At 40.9% G+C, this 19,551-nt stretch overlaps 1 protein-coding gene across 1 annotated transcript in view; it reads left to right on the forward strand.

Moving 5' to 3' along the window:
* The first annotated feature begins 5,228 nt into the window (after positions 1 to 5,228).
* The window catches only part of THSD7A (thrombospondin type 1 domain containing 7A), a 318,444-nt gene continuing 304,121 nt past the window's right edge, over positions 5,229 to 19,551 (forward strand). Inside the window, exon 1 of the mRNA XM_079785601.1 lies at positions 5,229 to 5,661. Within this exon, the coding sequence (XP_079641727.1) occupies positions 5,472 to 5,661 (190 nt within the window). The 5' untranslated portion in view covers positions 5,229 to 5,471. The remainder of the gene's footprint in view (positions 5,662 to 19,551) is intronic.

Here is a 19,551-nt window from a genome sequence, read left to right on the forward strand (position 1 = left end):
TAATAAATTTTTAGCTCAAGGACAAGCTTCAGTTTTTTAGTTCATTTATGGGTAATTATGTATGCCAAGCTTCATTCTTTCTTAGGAAAGTACTGTCCTTGAATTCATTGTGCATATCTGTCTTGAAACATTTGGGCACACTTATTTTTCTTTCTAATTACTAAATTAAAAAATAATTTAAAATTTTAGAAATATGAATTATTTATTTAAATTATTTCCTCCTTTTCACAAGTACTTGTCATGCATCCATCATGGACCTTGTACTATACATAAATTCAAGTTAGACAAGTATCTGTGTATTTTTTTCAGTGCACAATTTCTCTACAGAATCACTGATTTTCAGAAAGCTGTCTCTCATTTGGACAAAACAAAATGGATAGGGAAATCATGGTATCCTGTGACTTTCAAACTCATCACTAACTACATGGAAAAAGTTGTTAAACTTCTATGTATATTTAACTTAGCTACTTCTTGAAGCTCCTTTGCCGTGTAGTTTGTTAAGGTCCAGCATAGTCTAGGCTGAGTTCTAGCTATCAGCCTGCAAACTAGGAGAGGAGGTGGGGCAGGCCCAGCAAGGAAGAAGATGTGTCCACTTTATTTTATTTTATTTTATTTTTTTAGAGAGAGAGTGGAAAGGAGGGTAAGAGATACAAAAAGAGAAACATCAATGTGAGAGAGACACATTGGTTGGTTGCCTCCTGCATGTGCCTCGGCCACGGCCGGGGATTGAGCTTGCAACCGAGGTACGGTCCCTTTGACTGGAATCAAATCCAGGACCCTTCATTTCGCAGGCTGACGCTCTATTCACTGAGCAAAACCCACTACAGCATATGTGCCCATTCTTAATAGGTAGGGGTTTGCTGCCTCTGCAGCCTTCAGCCTTAGATAGAGAGTTCAGAGGAGTCTTAGGAGTCAGAGTGTGGGGCATCCACCCAGACAAACTTGTCCGAAAGCAGAACCCTGATCTCAGCATAACAAACCTGCCTGGTTGATCATTCAATCATTGTTGCAGTTGTCAATCTTAAGTTTTCACTTTTATCTTTAGCTTTTTTCACTCTGCTATTGCAAGGGGCAAGAATCTCTTTTTAAGGACTCCTGGGCTTCTCAATTGTTTGTTAAAGGCCTATACCTTCTCATTATACATTTGTAGGACATCAACACAACTGGTGATTATACTAGTGAAATCTGTAACGCTCATATACTTTGTGCCTCTGTACTTTCCTTTATTTTCATTGTTGACACTATTGCAGATGACCCCATTTCACCCCCTTTACCCCCTTCCACCTAATCCCCCCTTCCCTCTGGCCATCACCACATTGCTGCCAGTGTCCATGGGTTATGCATACATGTTCTTTGGCTAGTCCCTTCTGCCAGGGTGTTTCCTACAGAAACAGTCTCCCAGGTCACCACTGGTGACCTTTTTTAAACACTCTGGTGTTACCTTGTACTGGGGACTACTAAAGTCTCAGTACCATATGTGATGGGATCCTCATTGTAAGGTGTAGAGTGAAGGATCATTCCTCAAACCTTAGAGGGATCTGGAAGTATTCTACATTTTTACCCGATAGTCAGAACAAGGGGTCCAACTATTTGTAGCAGATTCTTATTGTTTCCAAACAGGTTGAGTTTTGATTAAAATGGAGAAACCATGGAACTAAGTTTCTGTGAAACTCTCAGGATCTACTCTCGCTTCACTACACATAGCTACAAACCAGCAAACTAGTCAACCATCCAACTAACAAACAAAAAGTCATTATGAAGTAAAATAAATGAAAAGGAATATAGACGGTGACTTTTAGTCAGATTTGGGAGAGAAAGTATAAAATCTATGGCTACTTATTACAAAGCTAAAAAGTTAAATGTTTTATCTTTTCATAATTTGGTGGGTGTGGCAAGAAGTGGGGAATAGAAAGAAGCCCAAAATAAATTTCGTCTGCCCTAAATCTTGGTCAAGTGTGACACCTAGAGGCCACACAAACAGAATTCCTTAAATAAGGCAAGATGCATTTATGTAGAGAAAAAATATTTAAAATTTTTGTTTCAAAATGGACATTGTTCGACACTACCCTATATAACACTCTATCTATGAATAACTATATTTCTTCACTTAGTTATTGTTTTTATTCATAAAAACTGATGATATGAAAAGCTTTTTCCCTGTCAAGTAATTGAATTTTTGATGATTGATTTTAAATGTTGGTACCAATCATTGAAAGTCATTATCCATATGTCTTACAAGTTATGAAATATGTTTATATGTTCCTGTTCCCTAATAAAAGAGAAAACACATGCATAGATATGTACCTACCCTCCCCCACTCTCTGGAGTTTGGAAATGATAGAAAAATAATAAAGACAGATGAAAGGATACCACATGAGAGGTGATAGGTTCAGAATTGTCTCATTTCTAAGCATTAAAAAATATGCTTTGCATTTTTCATCCATTGGTTCGGAAAAGTTTTATAGCCCTGGCTCATTAATACGTGAACAGTTCTTCATGAAAAATGATGAACGATTTACTTCATGGCAGGCTGTACAGATGGTCAATTTAATCTGCATCCTTGAGACTTCTCATGACTAAATTTTGACATCATGTCATTAAGCATTTGTACGTTATTTATATCATACTCTAGAAAACAAAGAATGCGATGTCTTGCTCTCTTTTGCCGTCTATCAGTTTTATTGATAGGATTTACCCAGCTGGACACTACAGCTTTCACAAAGGAGCATGTATCTGAATATATATATCTCGCTTGTGTCTCCTCAGAGACCCATACATTTTTGTCCTCAAGTGCAATAATGACATTGTTATGGAACAGATATGTGGCAGTGGTGGAGACAGATGTTTATATGACTTAGTTTCTGTAACCTTGTCCAGAGATGTCTTTCCTGCTGACTGATTGTGTATTGCATGTTTGTGTGTGATCCTTAAGCCTTGTGTAAATTGGAATTAAACGAAGGAAACCAGTTGCTGGCTATTTTCAAACAGTATTGCAGAATATTCACTCTGGTTGTGTATTTTAAATGGCAGCAAATTTTGATTTAGAAGTGGCCCCTGGCTCTTAAGTAGAATGCTTGAAATTGTGGCTATAATGTTTTTCCCCAATTGAGCAATTATTGTACAACCATGGATAAATATAAAGACTAGAATCTTAAATTTTCTTTCGACATTAAGCTATTAGGTATGGCTTCTGATGACTTTTCAAATGGCTAAGTAATTACCCTGTATATTAAATTGTACTAACTAGACTCCTTAGTTCTCATTAATGAGTTTCTACTTGGCGAATTGATTTGGACTTCCCAAGAATGCTTAGCATGGGATGATATTAACGGAGTACTTCTGGTATGAAATCCTCCCTGTGCCAGTTACTGGATTTTAGGGTTTAGGGCCCTTGCTAGCTGAGAAATAGAAACAAACAGGATAGGAAAACACTGCCATTAGTGGCACTGCAGTTTTCCCAAAGAGGGCAGAGCCAAGCAGGTCCTATTTTCTTTGGTGTAGTAACTGTTTCTGGGTTGGTGTACTCCTTCAGGGAGCCACACGTTGGTTAAGATCAACCCATAATCTTTTGATTGTTGCCTGTTTCTCACCAGTGAAGAAACAGTAATCCACACTAGCTTATCTCTCCTAATCACAGACTCACATAGCTAGGGCTCTCTGAGCTTTTAATTCCCTCTTAGAGGCCTAACAGAGTGGAAAATAAACAAAGAAGGAATTTGCAACCTTCAACGTTGCTAATTTCCTCTGATGTCAGAATACTTAAACAGGCAGGGTCTGGAGATTATTTGATCAAACCTGCTCTCTATCTAATGCAGGCAGAAGGGCTGTGTCTGGAATGATCTGCAAAATGACAGGCGTCCCAAGAGAGCTTTATGGAAGGTTTCCTTTTTCAGAAACAGTAGCTTCCACAATGTAAACTCTTGGGTGGGCTCTGCGGATGGAGCACATTCATAAAAGTGGTTTTCCTGCTTTTTAAATTGTATTTTATTTGGCCAAGCATTGATGATGACCCGATGTGAATAGCTTTCTGTTTGCAGAGTTCTTAATGGGCTAAATGCCTTGCTATTATTTTAGCTTTACTAGGAAATGAGTTAATAAAAGGTCATAATGGGGGGGGGGGGGCGGGGGGGGTAGAAAGGAAGAGAAAGGGCCAAGCATTATCAGACTTCACACACATTCCTCTGTTACTACTAGTTTAAGAAAGTGAAAACACCAAGAACAAAAGACCCAAACCCATGAGGTATTTCAGATTATATTTTTTCTACACTAAGAGTTCAGACAAATTAGTGCCAGGGATTTTTAAGTAAAGAATTTACTGATTTGGAGCTATCCAAAAAAAAAAAAAAAAAAAGAAACTTAGTTTTCCCTTTAATTTTACTCACAAGTGTAAAGGCAGCCTATTTTGGACAAAAAGAAGTAGATAAAGGACTAGCACTTTTATTTACTCCATATCTGAAATACTATTTTTGATTACTTTTTGTAAAACTATATAAGTAGATAGCACTGTGAATACTTACTGCATACTAATTCTATTTTTTAAAAAATCTATTAAAATCAATGTACTTTGATGTGTCAGAGGTGATCAATATTACTCATATTTTTATTGAGAACAGATTGTTAAAAAAAACCAACACATTTTAAAAAGTGGTTAAGCACCTTTCAGCAGCAAGTAAACACCCTCTGATGTTTTACTGTTTCCGCCCCCCCTCCCCATCTGATCCTGAGTACTGCTCCCTCAAAAAGTGGTTCAGAAGATACCGGTTACAATAAATGGCAAACAGGGATGCTTTGTGTAAATAGACCCTAAGAAGAACATACCACTCGATCTAGCATTTGACTCGTTGGGTGACGAGGAATTTCAACGCCTGCTATTTGTCACGACGGAGCCTGCGGGATGATGGTTCTTTTCATTGGTGTAGCCTCCCAAACATATTTCATCACACCATGTGCATGGGACTTCTTTGGGCGGGTAGGTTGCATCTGGTCGCCCCGCTCTCTGCTCCGCTGGCTTCCTTGCTCGCCCTCTGGCTCTCGCCCCCCACCCCCGCCTCCAGCCCCCTCTCCGTCGCCGGGCTCACGCTCCCCCCCACCCCACCCCCTCCAGCTAGCGGCGGGCGCTGCGCAGCTCCGGACCGGGAGGACCCGCTCCGCCCGCTGGGGCCCCCTGCAGACGGCTGCTGCCCGCTCCCTCGCCGCTAGGACTTGCCACTGTGCGCGGAATGGCAGCCGCAGCAGCATCCCCGGCGGCGGCGGCGGCGGCGGCGGCGGCAGCCAGGGCCACCACGGACGCTATTGTTCCCCGGTGTTAAAAAGAGCTTTCCCTCTTGTCATCGGAAAGGAACAATAGCAGGGCAGAGCTCCGCTTTCTGCACTCCTGGGGAGGACACTCGGAGGGCGCAGAAAAATCCCCCTGCCGTCCGTCCGTCCGTCCGTGTTCACGGGATCCGGACCCTGGAGCGGCTGCAGGCGGCATGGGGCTGCGAACAAGGCGCTCTGCGTCCCGGAGCCCGGGAGCCGCGGGCCGGGGCCAGGGCGTCCGGCAGCTGCTCCCGCCGCCGCTGCCGCCGCCGCTGCCGCTGCTGCTGCTGCTGTGCCTGGGCGCCTGCGGGGCTGCGGCGCCGGGCGAGGCGGACGCACCCACCCTCTATCTGTGGAAGACGGGTAAGTGGGACGGAGTTCCCCTTCTCCCCATCTTCACACCTGGCTCCGCGTTACCCAACTGCCTGGGGCTTCAGGGGGGACCCCTGTGCTGGCCGCCGGTCCGGCTGTGCTGGGCTCCGAAGAGAAAAGTGTGATGCGTAGGAAGTGAATTGGGTCATGTCCGAGGCTATCGGGAAAGAGAAACCTCACAACTCAGAGGCATTAGTGAGCCCCTGGAATGGGCTCTCCCTCGCTCGCAGCTCTGCAGTGAGTAAGGACAACCAGCGCTGCACTTTTCGAGGTGAAGTGCAGTGATTTTCACCTCTGGATTCTCCTTCTGCTATGAATTTCTTCAATCTGTTTCTAGCAAAGAGCCAGCACGCAGTGTAGCCCCAGTCTCTGTTCTGGTCTTGAGGCAAACTATTTGCTCAGTGCCCTGATGCAGACGCTTGTAGAATCGAATTTGCTAAGTATAGCTTTGTGATTTGTGGGACACGTGGAAAAGAGCCAAGCCAGAGCAGTTCTGACAGTTGACCCGCAGACGTGGCTCCGGTGAGCTCACAGAGACCAGGTACGGCTCAGTTCTCAGCCAGTGAATTGCGGGATTTTTCAAGTGCACAATTGTTAGGATGTTTAAGGTTTAAACTTTTTCTGTCTGGAGAATTCTTTTGCCTTGTTTTCAACCCACTAAAACGGCAACGAATGAATTGCCCCTCTGAACCTCCCGGCAAAGTGCTGACTAGAGGTCCTGGTAGGGCAGTGACGGGCAGGAAAACAATGGAGTGAGGGAAGACTCACCCCTCTCCTGCTGCTCCTCCCTCCTCCAAAGGACACTGAGAATTCTCTAGCAGACTTGAAACTTGCCGATGCTTATCAGAGTGAAGTGAGAAACAGTGTGCTTACTGCTTAAGGCCAGGGATCAATGTTGGGCAATGCCTAAATATTAAGAGAAGGATGCAGTCGAGAGGAGGGAGAGTATGTGTGTTTTCATAGTGGGGTTGCAAACAAGTTACTTCAGTGGTCTGTAGCCCACTGCTACACAGATCAGTCTGCTCTACAATTATACCGAATTCTTAAAGAAGTTGCAGCTATCCAACAACTTAGTGAGATTGAACAGAAATGGATTTAAAGCTAATGTACATAATTTGCCTTACAATCTTGCATGAAACACACACACACACACACACACACACACACACACACACGATTTTAGAAAAGCCATTTGGATTAGTGTTAGCCATTCTCCTTAACGCTTGCAGTTTACAGATCAGTTGATGAGTGGATGTAGATAAAATCAGATTAATTAATTTTAATTTAAAGCAAATGCTTGAAGATCTCTAGTTTAGCTAAAGCCATGGTTTTACTTTTCAAAAGCTCAGTCATAACAACAAGCAGTAACCAAACTGTAATTTCCATTAAATGGTATTATTTGGATGCTCGGTAAGATCTTGGACAAAATAGTACTTGGCTGGTTGAAATGTGTGCTATTAAAATAACAAGAGCCAAGTAGTTATTCAGATAGAGGAAGAGTCTAGGCAACATTTGCGTGCAGGAACTGAGGTGCCAATATATGTCAACATAATTGTCATGGTGGGAACCCAAGCCAATAAGCAGTTTAAAATAGTGGAAAGCTGTCAGGAGCAAGGATATGGAGACCTTGGTTCCAGCACCAGTTTCAGCTCTTGCTAGCTGTAGGAACGTTGGCAGTTTACTTTTGACCCTGGGTGTTTTCAGCTGCATATAAATATGATGATACCTTCTTTGACTATTCATAGTGTTATGAAGAGCAAATGAGTGTGTTATGAGAAGTAATCTGTAAACTCCAAAGTTATGTTCATGTTCAGACATAAATAAGCTAGTATGAAGAGGATGATAATGACATCTTTTTAATGGTGATCCTTGGTTTGGTTAAAAAAAAAAAAGCTGAATTAAACTGAACAGCAAAATAATGACCTCTTTCTTATTTTTGAGAGGGGAAGGAGACATTACCATATCTATAAAGGAATTGAGAGTAGTTATCAGAGCAACTAGGGAATATTTAAAGGGGAGGGATACATTGTAAATGAAAATACTGAGATGACAGAATCATGAGTGTTTCTCATTTGATGAAAATGAAGACCCAGAAAGGGAATTGGGGGAGAAAATGAGGTGAGACAGTCCAGGATATCTCTTCCATTGGGGAAAGGTTGGTCTTGGTATAGCAGATTATAGGGGTCACATTCTTGGTGAGATCTTTGAAGTGATATAGTGAAAAGTACATAGGATGAGAAACTGGGACAGGAACTCTAATACTGTGTTTACCACAAACAAGCTATAGAACATTGGCAAAGTCATTTAATGCCAAAGTCATTTGGTTCTTGGTTTCCTACTTTATAATATTCATTAATTAGAAACGATAATATCCAAGGGCCTTGTCCGCCTGAAAGTGCTTCAAATGTATGTACATGTATATATACCATAAACATGCATATATTCATATATACACATACATAGTATATTGACATGCATATATATACTAGCGTTCCCGTTGCAGGAAAAATCCTGCAATAGGGTTTCCTGCTGCACTCTACCACACCCTGCCTGCTCTCCTCCCTTGTCCCCCACCCCGCGTTCTCCGCCAGCCCCCCTGCTTTTCTAACTTCTCCGCCAGCCCGCTCTCCTTCCTTCTTCCCTGGCCCCGTCTCCGCTCCTCCCTTCTCCCCTGGCCCGCCTTCTCTGCCAGCCCGCCTGCTTTTCCCTTCTCCCCCGGCCCGCCTTCTCTGCCAGCCCGCCTGCTTTTCCCTTCTCCCCTGGCCCCGCCTCCGCTCCTCCCTTCTCCCCTGGCCCCACCTCTGCTCCTCCCTTCTCCCCTGGCCCCGCCTCCGCTCCTCCCTTCTCACCTGGCCCCGCCTCCGCTCCTCCCTTCTCCTCCCCCCCCCCCGGCTTGCTTGCTTCTCTGCAGCTCTTGGCTTCTTTCTATGCTGTCTTGATATGCAAATTAGCCGCCATCTTTGTTGGGATAATTTGCATATTCGTCCTGATTGGTTGGTGGGTGTGGCTTGGCTGGTGGGTGTGGCTTGGGCGTAGCGAAGGTGTGGTCAATTTGCATATTTGTCTATTATTAGCTAGGATATATATATATATATATATATATATATATATATATATATATATATACTAGAGGCCCAGTGCACGAAATTCGTGCACGGAGGGGGGTTGTCCCTCAGCCCAGCCTGTACCCTCTCCAATATGGGACCCCTCGAGGGATGTCTGACTGCCCGTTTAGGCCCAATCCCGGTGGGCAGTCAGATCCCTAAATGGGCAGTCGGACATCCCTCTCACAATCCAGGACTGCTGGCTCCCAACTGCTTGCCTGCCTGCCTGCCTTCCTGATTGCCCCTAACCGCTTCTGCCTGCCAGCCTGATCACCCCCTAACCACTCTGCTGCCAGCCTGTTTGCCCCCAACTTCCCTCCTCTGTCGGCCTGGTCACCCCTAACTGCCCTCTCCTGCAGGGTTGATCACCTCCAACTGCCCTCCCTTGCAGGCTTGGTCCCTCTCAACTGCCCTCCCTTGCAGGCCGGGTGCCTCCCAACTGCCCTCTCCTGCTGGCCATCTTGTGGTGGCCATCTTGTGTCCACATGGGGGCAGGATCTTTGACCACATGGGGGCAGCTATATTGTGTGTTGCAGTGATGATCAATCTGCATATTACTCTTTTATTAGATAGGATAAGCATAGTACGTGAAGTTTATGACACATATACTATATAATATATATTATATGAAAATTTAATGTAAATTGTATATGAAATGAAAGTTTTATTGTCAACCCACAACAAAGAATTATTGATGACTCACTGTGACTTTTATGAAGTCACTGTAGTAGTAGAAGCTGTCTAGGCTATTGTCATCCCTACCTTCAAGAAACTCACAATTGAATCATGCTGTACATATACAACAATTACAACATGGCATACTATACTCATAATGAAACACTATGAGAGCAGAGAGGTTGTGTAGCTGATAAAGGGGGTTCTGGAGGCTTTCAAGGAAAAGCTAATGTTGATCTGGATTTTGAAGGATGAGCTAGATTTTTTACTCAAGGAGGAGTAGAAGCCCATTCCAAGCAGAGTAAAGAGAAAATAAAAACAACAGTCATGACAACATTCCTAGGTCTTGGAAGTACTATAGCTGATGTCCAGGTTGTTTGGTGGGAATGAATGGATTTAATGCCAATGAGGTCAATTGGGAGCAGATTGTAAGAAAACTTTCAAATCATGGAAAATATATTAGAGCTTAACCTATAAGCAGGTGGAAGCCATTGGAATCTTGAACAAAGTATTGACTTACTCTTTGCCCAGAATCGGGGCGGGGGGGGGGGGGGGGGAGAGAGAGAGAGAGAGAGAGAGAGAGAGAGAGAGAGAGAGAGAGAGAGAGAGATTGATTAAGAGGCTAAAAAGGGTCAGTAAAAGAGTGACTGAGAGGCAAAGGGGAGCAAAACTAAGCTCATAGAAGATACAGTGAAGGGTGAATAGGGGAGGACTTGGAGGTCACATTGTAGAACTTCTAGCTGAGGTTTAGATTACAGGGTCACAGTGTCTTCCAAGGAGAGGAGACACTAATGCTATCAAGATCTCCACCATATCTGCACCCAGTTACTTGAGACAGAGACTATGAAAGAAGAAAGAGTAGGTTTATTGGGGTTGGAGGAAAAGAATATCAATTTAATTCTAGATATACTAAACTTGAGGTAGCAATAATCTATTCAGGTGAATAGATCTATTGGGAAACTTAATGCAAGGGTGGGTAGTTTAGGAGAAAGAGTAAGGCCGATGTGGAGGCTTGCAGCTCTATAAATATATGATTTTTAGGGTGTGGTTATTGTAGGGATCATTAAAAGAAGAAAAAGGTATTGAAAAGAGGGGCCAGGATATTTCATAGAGAATGTTGGGATTTAGAGGGCTGCTATTGGAGAAATACTAGTGAAAGAGCCCAAGAACGTGTGGTCAGAACAGGTCCAAGGAAAATGCAATGGGTACGGAATGGAAGAAGATGTTTTATGAAGGGGGTGGTGGCAAAAGGTCTGACAAAATTCTGAAAGGCTGGAAAGGGGTTAAGAAATATTTCAGAAAATATCAAGGAAACAGAGGAATTGGTAAGATAATTATCAGTGTTTTGGGAAAGGACATTTTAAGTAGAGTGGTAGAGACATAAACTTGATTGAATAAAGATAGTGGAAAAGTTATATTAATAAAGTCAAATAATGAAGGGGTATTTAATTCTCTCCGTTATACTGTTTTTGTTTTAACAGAGAAAACCCAAAAACATAAGCTATTAAAATATTTATTAAAATAAAAAGTTAAATGTTTCAACAGTATTTTATTTTTTCCATGGCCATTTATTCCTTCGGTGCCCTCTTCCACCTTCACCTATTCCCCGCCCCCACTCTCCCAATCACCACATTGTTATCCATGTCCGTGAGTTCTCTCTTTTTTATCTTTTTTGCTCAATCCCTCCACCCTTCTCCCCCACCCCAAATCCCTGAGCTGTTAGCCTGCTCTCTATCTATGAGTCTGTCTCTGTTTTGCTTGGTAGTTCAGTTTGTTCATTAAATACCACATATGAGTGAAATCATATGGTACTTGTCTTTCTATGACTGGCTTATTTCACTTAGCATCATGTTCTGTAGGTCCATCCATGCTATTGCAAAGGGTAAAATCTTCTTCCTTTTTACGGCAGAGTAGTATTCCATTGTGTACATGTACCACAGCTCTTTTGTCACAGTCATTTAAAAGGTAACTTTCAAATTGTCTTTATGAGAATAATTGAAAACATCAAACACTGAGGTAAAGTACTTATATGGGATGTGAATAATTAGTTTTTCTGATAAGCGACTTATTTCATTTTTAATATTCTAGAATATGGAATTGTTTCAATAATAATTATGGCTAATTCTATTCACCTGCAATTCCAAATCAAGAGTATCAGTGCATGGAACAAAATGTGATTGACTAAACAAGAGTCAGGCAGAAAATAGAGAATACATTCAACCTCTGTCAATTTTTGTCATAGAGATGTATTTTCAAAAAGGTCTTGAAGTGATTGAATTAACTGTTATAATAATGAAATTACATTGAAATTCAATAAATAGGTACATGCTAGCTGTTGCTCAGAATTCAGGTGATGAGGGTATTTAAAGGTGTGAGTTTCTCTCAAGGAAATAATTTCTCACATTAAATGCTTCTGAAGTAGGTTCAGCCAATACAAGATAATACTATTAATGACAATCACTGTCTTTACCTACTTGATTGTGCATAAAATAATTCCATGCTTCAGTGTAATGTAAAATAAGTGTTATCCTTTTTTTTTCTTTCATGTACTTGTACTAATATAAAATGTTCTGCAGTGTTTATGGAAAAATATCAGTCTTAATCTTACTATTCATTAAATAACAAAGGAGAAAGGGATGCCATTCAGGTCATAGTAACATGAGAGTGGCATTATCTTAATAAAAATGTTTTGCACTTCAATTGTGCTTACAGTTTGCCTTAATTTGGAATATGACACAGTTTGCTCATTAAATGAGGATAGGCATGGAGCAGAGTGGAAAGATTGTGGGTATCAATGTCAGTTAATCCAGAGCAACATGGGTAGAAATACACCCTTGTTACCTATAAAATTATTTCACCTCCTGGACTCTTTTCTTTCTATCTCCATTATGGGTAAATAATATGTATTCCATAGAGGTTTTCTGAGGATTAAATATGGTAACATGTAATGTCCTAGTAGAATGCTTGAAACATACTAGCACTCTAGTAAATGGTAGTTTTATTTTTGCTGTTATTCTGTTATAGAAAGCAATGGCTACTTAATTTTATGACCTGGAGCAGGTCCAGTAATGTGCATTAGCTTTCTCTAAAGCATCAATTTTTGCACTAGAAATGACAGATTGATACAGTTAGAGTGCTAGGTACTGCAGCACATGATAAGGGAGACAGTATGGTGGGATGGAATGAACATGGGCTTCAGGATCAGACAAGCCTCTGTTTAAAACTTGCTTCTTCCTGATGGTCAAGTTACTAAAACTGACAGTTTCCTTACCTTGGAATGGTGCGGAAGTTCTGAAGTGAGAGGGCATTTGTGGTGATTTAATAGGTAGTAACTAGCAAGTATCTAGCACAATGCCTTAAATGTAGTAAACATTCTAAATGTTAATTCTCTTCGCATCCTCTATCTTTTTATCCCCTGAAAATGAAGTGACGCTTGTAGGAATTATACTGATCCAACACATTTATCTGTGTTCTCCAACTAAAGTGCACCACGGAAAACAAAACAAATCTGGAAAGAAGTTATTTTATTATAGGCTTGTCTTTCCCCCCCCCCCCCCCCCGCTTTGGCACATATGTATACAGCATGGACTAAAGACCATAAAAGTATTTTAAGCAGAAAATTCAGGCTGAATTATTTTATTAGAGTTTTTTTATACTTGGTTTTGTATTGTGTCTCAGGGGATTTCTCAAGAATCTGACATTTCACATTCTTGTAATTGACATAGTCACATATGCCTTCCAAGTTAAATTATTTTACAGTAGAATTGTTTGTAGTTTATGCATTATTTTGATTTATTTGTTAGGTGATTATTTAAATAAACTTAAAAATACTGCCTGGCCGGCTGGCTCAGTGGTTGAGCATAGACCTATGAACTAGGAGGTTGCTGTTTGATTCCCATCAGGGCACATGCCGGGGGTTTCAGGCAACATCCCCAGTAGGGGGCGAGCAGGAGGCAGCAGATCAGTGATTCTCTCTCAGCATTGATGTTTCTCTCTCTCTCTCCCTCTTCCTTCCTCTCTGAAGTTAATAGAAAATACATGTTTTAAATATTACACTTTGTGTCTTGTTTTCCTACCCTTCTTTCTTAGCATACATAACACAGTTAGTGCTCAAAATTCATTAATTATTTGGATCAGAAAGTCAAATATTCAGGTGGTTTTCTGAAGCTGTAATATCTCAATGGACTGTGTTAACTCAGGTCACTCCTAATGTAAACTGCAGGTAGCTCTCTGGTTTGGAAAATGATGGAAGCCCCAGCCAGGACTGATATTAGGACTGCACACACCCTGACTTTTTCTAGGGATTGTTGCCCTATAGAAACTGGCTTGACGTTGGCGGGGTGAGATGCTGATATTCTCTATGGGGTACAGGGGAAGCGTGATGTGCTTTGGAACCTCTTAGGAGGCCATGAAGCCTTCATGGTGACATAGGTGGGAATGGTGACACTGTGCAGCGGGATCTCTGTGGGAAGGGGCAGGTGGAGGCCTCTCAGTCTAGCAGAAGCTTGGAACAGGCTCCCTTGGAATTAAAATAAAGGCACTTCAGAGTGGTCCTTAACAAAGAAGCATTGAGGAAGAAGCATTGGGGAAAATATAGCTTTCCTATCACAAGGACATCACAGAGTGTGAGGTAGAGGTGCTAATGAGTCTTAAGGTAGAGAGTTTTTTCTAACTTTTTTTTCAGCAGAGTTTTACTCTTGATAATTTTAGAATGAATTAAAATGATGAATGATAAAGGAAGTTGCATTTAATCTCCAGGTACCCAAGCAGAAAGAAAAGTAATATTTAGAGGAAATGATATAACAATTAAACACATTGGAAAGGAGTGGGGGAAGCATAGTAGAAAGTATGTGAAATCATAATCATTTTTTTATCGCTCTTATTGTTCCCATATTATTAGATTAATGTTATATCATGAGGAAATAAATGAAATAAGGGCTAAAGCACAAATGTGCTCCTTTATATGGACAATAATTTTCAAATGACACATGTAAGAGTAATGTTCAGGGGGCTTTAGGCCCCAGGAGACATCATAGAGATGGGCCACATGGAATTTACTGAGCAACATCAGTAAATGTAGGAGAAGCTATATATGACTGCTAAAACCCGGGGGGAAAGTTAGACATTGTAAGAGCAACAAAACAAGGAGAGAAAAGATAAAACAGGCAAATCATCTTCATTCTTTAAAAATTATATTTGAAGTCCATGGTTTATGATAGGGTTCACTCTAATGTACATTTTATGGCTTGGACAAATATATAATGACATGTATCCACCATTAAGTATCATACAGAGTAGTTTCAGTGACCTAAAAAGCCTCTGTGCTTCACCTATTCATCCCTCCATCTCTCTCCCTCTCCCTAAATCCATGGTAACCACTTATCCTTTTTCTTTCTCCATACTTAAGCTTTTTCAAGAATGTCATGTAGTTGATATAATCCAGTTGAGCCTTTTCAGATGGGCTTCATTCACATAGTAACGTGCATTTAATTTTTCTTCATGCCTTTTATTGGCTTGATAGCTCATTTCTTTTAATTACTGAATCATAGTTCATTGTATGGATGTAGCACAATTTATCCATTGACCTGTTGAAGGACATCTTGGTGCTTCCAAGTTTCAGAAATTATGAATAAAGCTGCTATGAACATCCATGTGCAGGTTTTCAACTCCATTGGGTCAATACCCAGGGGCATGGCCACTGGATCATATGGGAAGAATATGCTTAGTTTTGTAAGGAACTACCAAACTGTCTTCCAAAGTGGAGGCATCATTTTGTGTTCTCACCAGCAACGAGTGAAAGTTTCTGTTGCTCCACATTCTCACCAGTGTTGTCAGTGTTTTGAATTTTAGTTATTTTAATAGGTGTGTGTTGTTGTTTCAATTTGCTATTCCCTAATGACATAAGATGTTGAGCATCATCTTTTCATCTGTTTAATTATCATTCGTGTATCTTCTCTGATGAGGGGGTCTGCATTCTTATTAAAATATGAAGAAGAGTAGCATGAGCAGGGGGAATTCATGTGATAGTTCAGAGTCTCAATCCCCTGTGCTGCACATGCTGTACTTCTTGCCCCGATGATATGAACTACACTACAAACAATTGTTTTATAAAGAGAAGGCACACATGGAAGTTAAGTAAAGAATAAATGGGGTTGGGCCTAACCTTGTCTAGTTTGTTTCATCTTTAGGGGAACACATTGGGATAGAGTTTGGGAGTGAGGAACGATCCCTTGAAAAGTAAGAAAATGGTCTGCTATATTAAAGGTTAAGTTGAGCTTGCAAACTTGTGAGATTTTCAAGTGTACAACACATGTGCTGTATTGCTAGCTGACTGTGGTCTGCTTTATAAATCATATAGTTGTATATGCACTCCTTCTTGCTCTTGCATGGAGGAAGCAATAGGCAGGTATAAGGTTGAAGTACAATATCCTCCTGAACTTTTGGGAAGCCGTGGAAGTCCACTGTCCTTAGCCCCTGGTAAGCTGTCCTGGGAACTATCCTGCTACTTAGATTGCTCTCACGGAGCTTCCCATGGACACAAAGTGTTGAGCACACACAGAATGGTGGTGGTAGAACAGTGACTCAGAAGTAGTTTGTGTGTGTACATAGGGGTAGACATACAAGACAGTATTGAAATAGCTATCCTAGAACTATAGAGAACGCTTGATGGAAAATTAATTGTCCCAAGCGAATGTATGAGGCACAGGCATTGACTATGTAATTGGAATAATTTAACTTATGATATATGGCCAATGCAGAGCTTTCAAATTGTGCACATATTCTGGATTAGAAGTTATCCCTTGGATTATAATAGCAGAAGCAATAACAGGACATTCTGCGTATCATAGATGGATGTGTTTACAAGTAGTAATATGTCTCCTAAAGAATGGCGTCAGAACACAGATAGTGCCTATTTGGGTTGCACTATTTAAATATTATTTTTGTTTTTTCTACTAAAATCAGAGAGTGCAACTGTAAGTGGCAGAGGGGTTCATTGTATTCAGGTACTTCTCCTTGACAATGAAAGTAATTAGTTGTAAAAAATTGAACCCATAGCCCAAAATCAAAGAAGCACTGATTACCAAGTAGTTAAATAAATATGTATTTGTGCACATTTGTATGAGTGTAATAAATAAAATTAGATGTTCAAGAATAAGCTTTTGAGCCAGACAGACATGAGTATTGACCTAATTTTGTAATTTATTAAGAGTAAGGTCTGTAATTTCCCTGTGTCTCTTATTCCTCAACCATACCATAGGTACAGTATCAGTATCTACCTCTCCAGGTTATTCTACAGATAACTTGAGATAAACACAGAGGCCACTTAGATGGGGCCTGGCCCGTGTTAGTGCTCAGTGTTCTCTCTCACGTATTGTGATCCTGGTGTGAGCTGTCAGTGCCTCCTCCCTGGGATAGAGTTTGTCTCCTGCATCTGTCTGCACTCTTTTCTTCTTTTTGATTCTTCTCTTTTGAAGCTGCATATGTATCTCAAACTTCTCTTCCTCTACCTGCTCTAAGAGTACAGTTGCACAGCCCTCAGCTTTGCTGTTATCAGAGTTATTCAAAGTATAGTTTTAAAACACAGAGACAGTCTGCCTTAGTGTTTTATTTTTACGTGTAATCATGCATATCTTTGCCATACAGGAAATGCTGGAGGTGTGACTTTTTAAGTGGGGCTGTGCATTCCAAATTCCTTTGTGTGGAAACACTTAAGAATATTCTTGGCAAGACTTTTGTGGTCTGTGACCCTTTGAATGAAAGGGTATAGGAAGTCTACAATGATCCTCTCCCAAAGTACCCTTTCCTCTCCTTAAAGGAGATTCCTCTTCTCTCTCTCTCTTTCTCTCTCTCTCTCTCTCTCTCTCTCTCTCTCTCTCTCTCTCTCTCTCTCTCTCTCCCCCCCCCCTCTGTGTGTATAAATATGTATATGTACCTACATGTATATTTATTATTATTTTTTAAAATATATTTTTATTGATTTCAGAGAGGAAGAGAGAGAGATAGAAAAGCAATGATGAGAGAGAATCATTGATTGGCTGTCTCCTGCATGCCCCCTACTGGGAATCGAGCTCACAACCTGGGCATGTGCCCTTGACCGGAATTGAACCCAGGACCTTTCAGTCCGCAGGCCGATGCTCTATCCACTGAGCCAAAATGGCTCGGGCTATAGTGGTGACTTTAAAAAATATGTGAAGTTATGAATACTTTTCAGTAAAATCTTAATTACATAAGAATTTTTGTGAAAATTCTATTTTAGAAAACTTTGTGCCAACCGTATGTTCATCAGGAGCCTGCTCATGTAAAAGATCTTATTGTACAAGCCCTTGCATGACCTTCCACTAACATAGATTTTATTTTAAGATCCTTTTATGTCTAACCATCTTCCTGTGTTTGTCATTCTGGTGCCTGAGCAATGTCTTCAAACTGCAGTGTTGGCACAAATGTCTAAGAAGTAACTTTTTTCTAAGAGTATCTGCCTGCTGCATATCAATGACCATCATTTATATGAACTATTACTTATAAACATTTTACATTGATTATGATATCCCTAAGGCAGGACTGGTAACAGACCTGGTGGAATAATATGGATTAGCTATTATTTTTTAATGTGTGTGTGTATAATAATGTATATATTTTTTCTTATAAAAATAAAGTTCATTTAGAGCCATTGCATTGCACAACTTCAGGGACTCCAGCCATAGTTAGAATTAGATGACCTTTTTCTTCATCAGCTTGTGTGGATCAAGTTTGATTAAATAAAACTTTCAGACACTTAGTGCCTATTTTATGCCAAATTCTGTGCTTGGAGCAAACATGAATATTACGTGGACCCATCCCTCCCAAGTCCCCTATTGTGTAAATAAGTAATTCTTGCCTAGCAAACTTTCTTTAAAAACAGAAGCATACACACACACACACATATATAAAACAGGAGGGGTGATTATCTTGCAGAAGGACACAGGAAAGGGAAGATTTCATAAAACACAAGTTTGAAAAGTAATTTACAAAATGGACAAAGGGAGAATTCCAGCAGTCCAGCCAAAGAGGAGCAATTGGGAAGAAATGAAATGGCATGCATGTCCAGGAACAGCAAGTTCTGTGGCATAAAAAGCTGGGAATGAGCTGGGGTGGGAAGAAAGAGTGTGAGGACTGCACAGAATCAACCATAATCAGGATCCTGGCCTTAGTTTGCTGTTGTTCAACTGCTGGAATCCAGGAGCCAAGTCTATTTGGACTGATACAGTATTACCTAGAATAAAAGAATATATTTGCAAATGTTAAGTCTTATGTGAATTTATGAGTTTTAGGAGATTGTTAATTGTATAAATGAACTATTGTATTTCTCCTTACAAACTATGAGAGATGCTATCTTTAGGTAATGCTAATTAAACAGTTATTTCAATAGTGGAGCATCCTGTCTGGCTTTTAGACATAAGAGTGAGTTAATACTTTATAATTTTGATTAGACCAGTGTTGAAATGAATAAGCCTCAAATCCCTGTGCTGTTTCTCCGGTGGGGTCCATGACAGAGATGTAAATGAGTGATGTGGACCAGGCATGGTGCAAAAGCTGGTTGTACTAACTTGTCTGTGTGGACTTGGCTAATGAAAGAGTCAACACCACTCATTTACCGTGCTGTGGGTGTATTATTTGCCATCATCATCTGGGGAGCCCAAGTTAGATTAGGGGGTACTTACTAGTTTACAACCTTTGCCTTTGGCAATCATATCAGGTATTTATAAATCTGAAGCTTAAATATATAGGGGCAGAAAAAGATATTTAAAAGATACTTTTTTTTATTTTGAGTTTTAGAGAATGACTACATGAGGATATACGGAACACCAAAATCAAATTAAAGTGCCTGAACAGCCCTGTTGTCAGCCAACAACAACATGTCCCTCCACTTCTCTACATGCTGTGCTTCATTAGTTCTCATTAGTTGACGGGCCCTGTGGAATGAAAGGAGCTAGCAGGAGCGAGGCATCCGCGGCCTTGAGCTGGTGTGTGTAATCACAGAAATGCAGCGAAGATCATAGGGGCCAATCATTCTGTAACACAGCTTCTTCTGACAGCTTGCAGCGGTGACTCCACACCTCTGATG

The sequence above is a fragment of the Cnephaeus nilssonii genome (genome assembly GCF_951640355.1).
Source record: "Cnephaeus nilssonii genome assembly, chromosome: 12".
Classification (NCBI taxonomy): Eukaryota; Metazoa; Chordata; class Mammalia; order Chiroptera; family Vespertilionidae; genus Cnephaeus; species Cnephaeus nilssonii.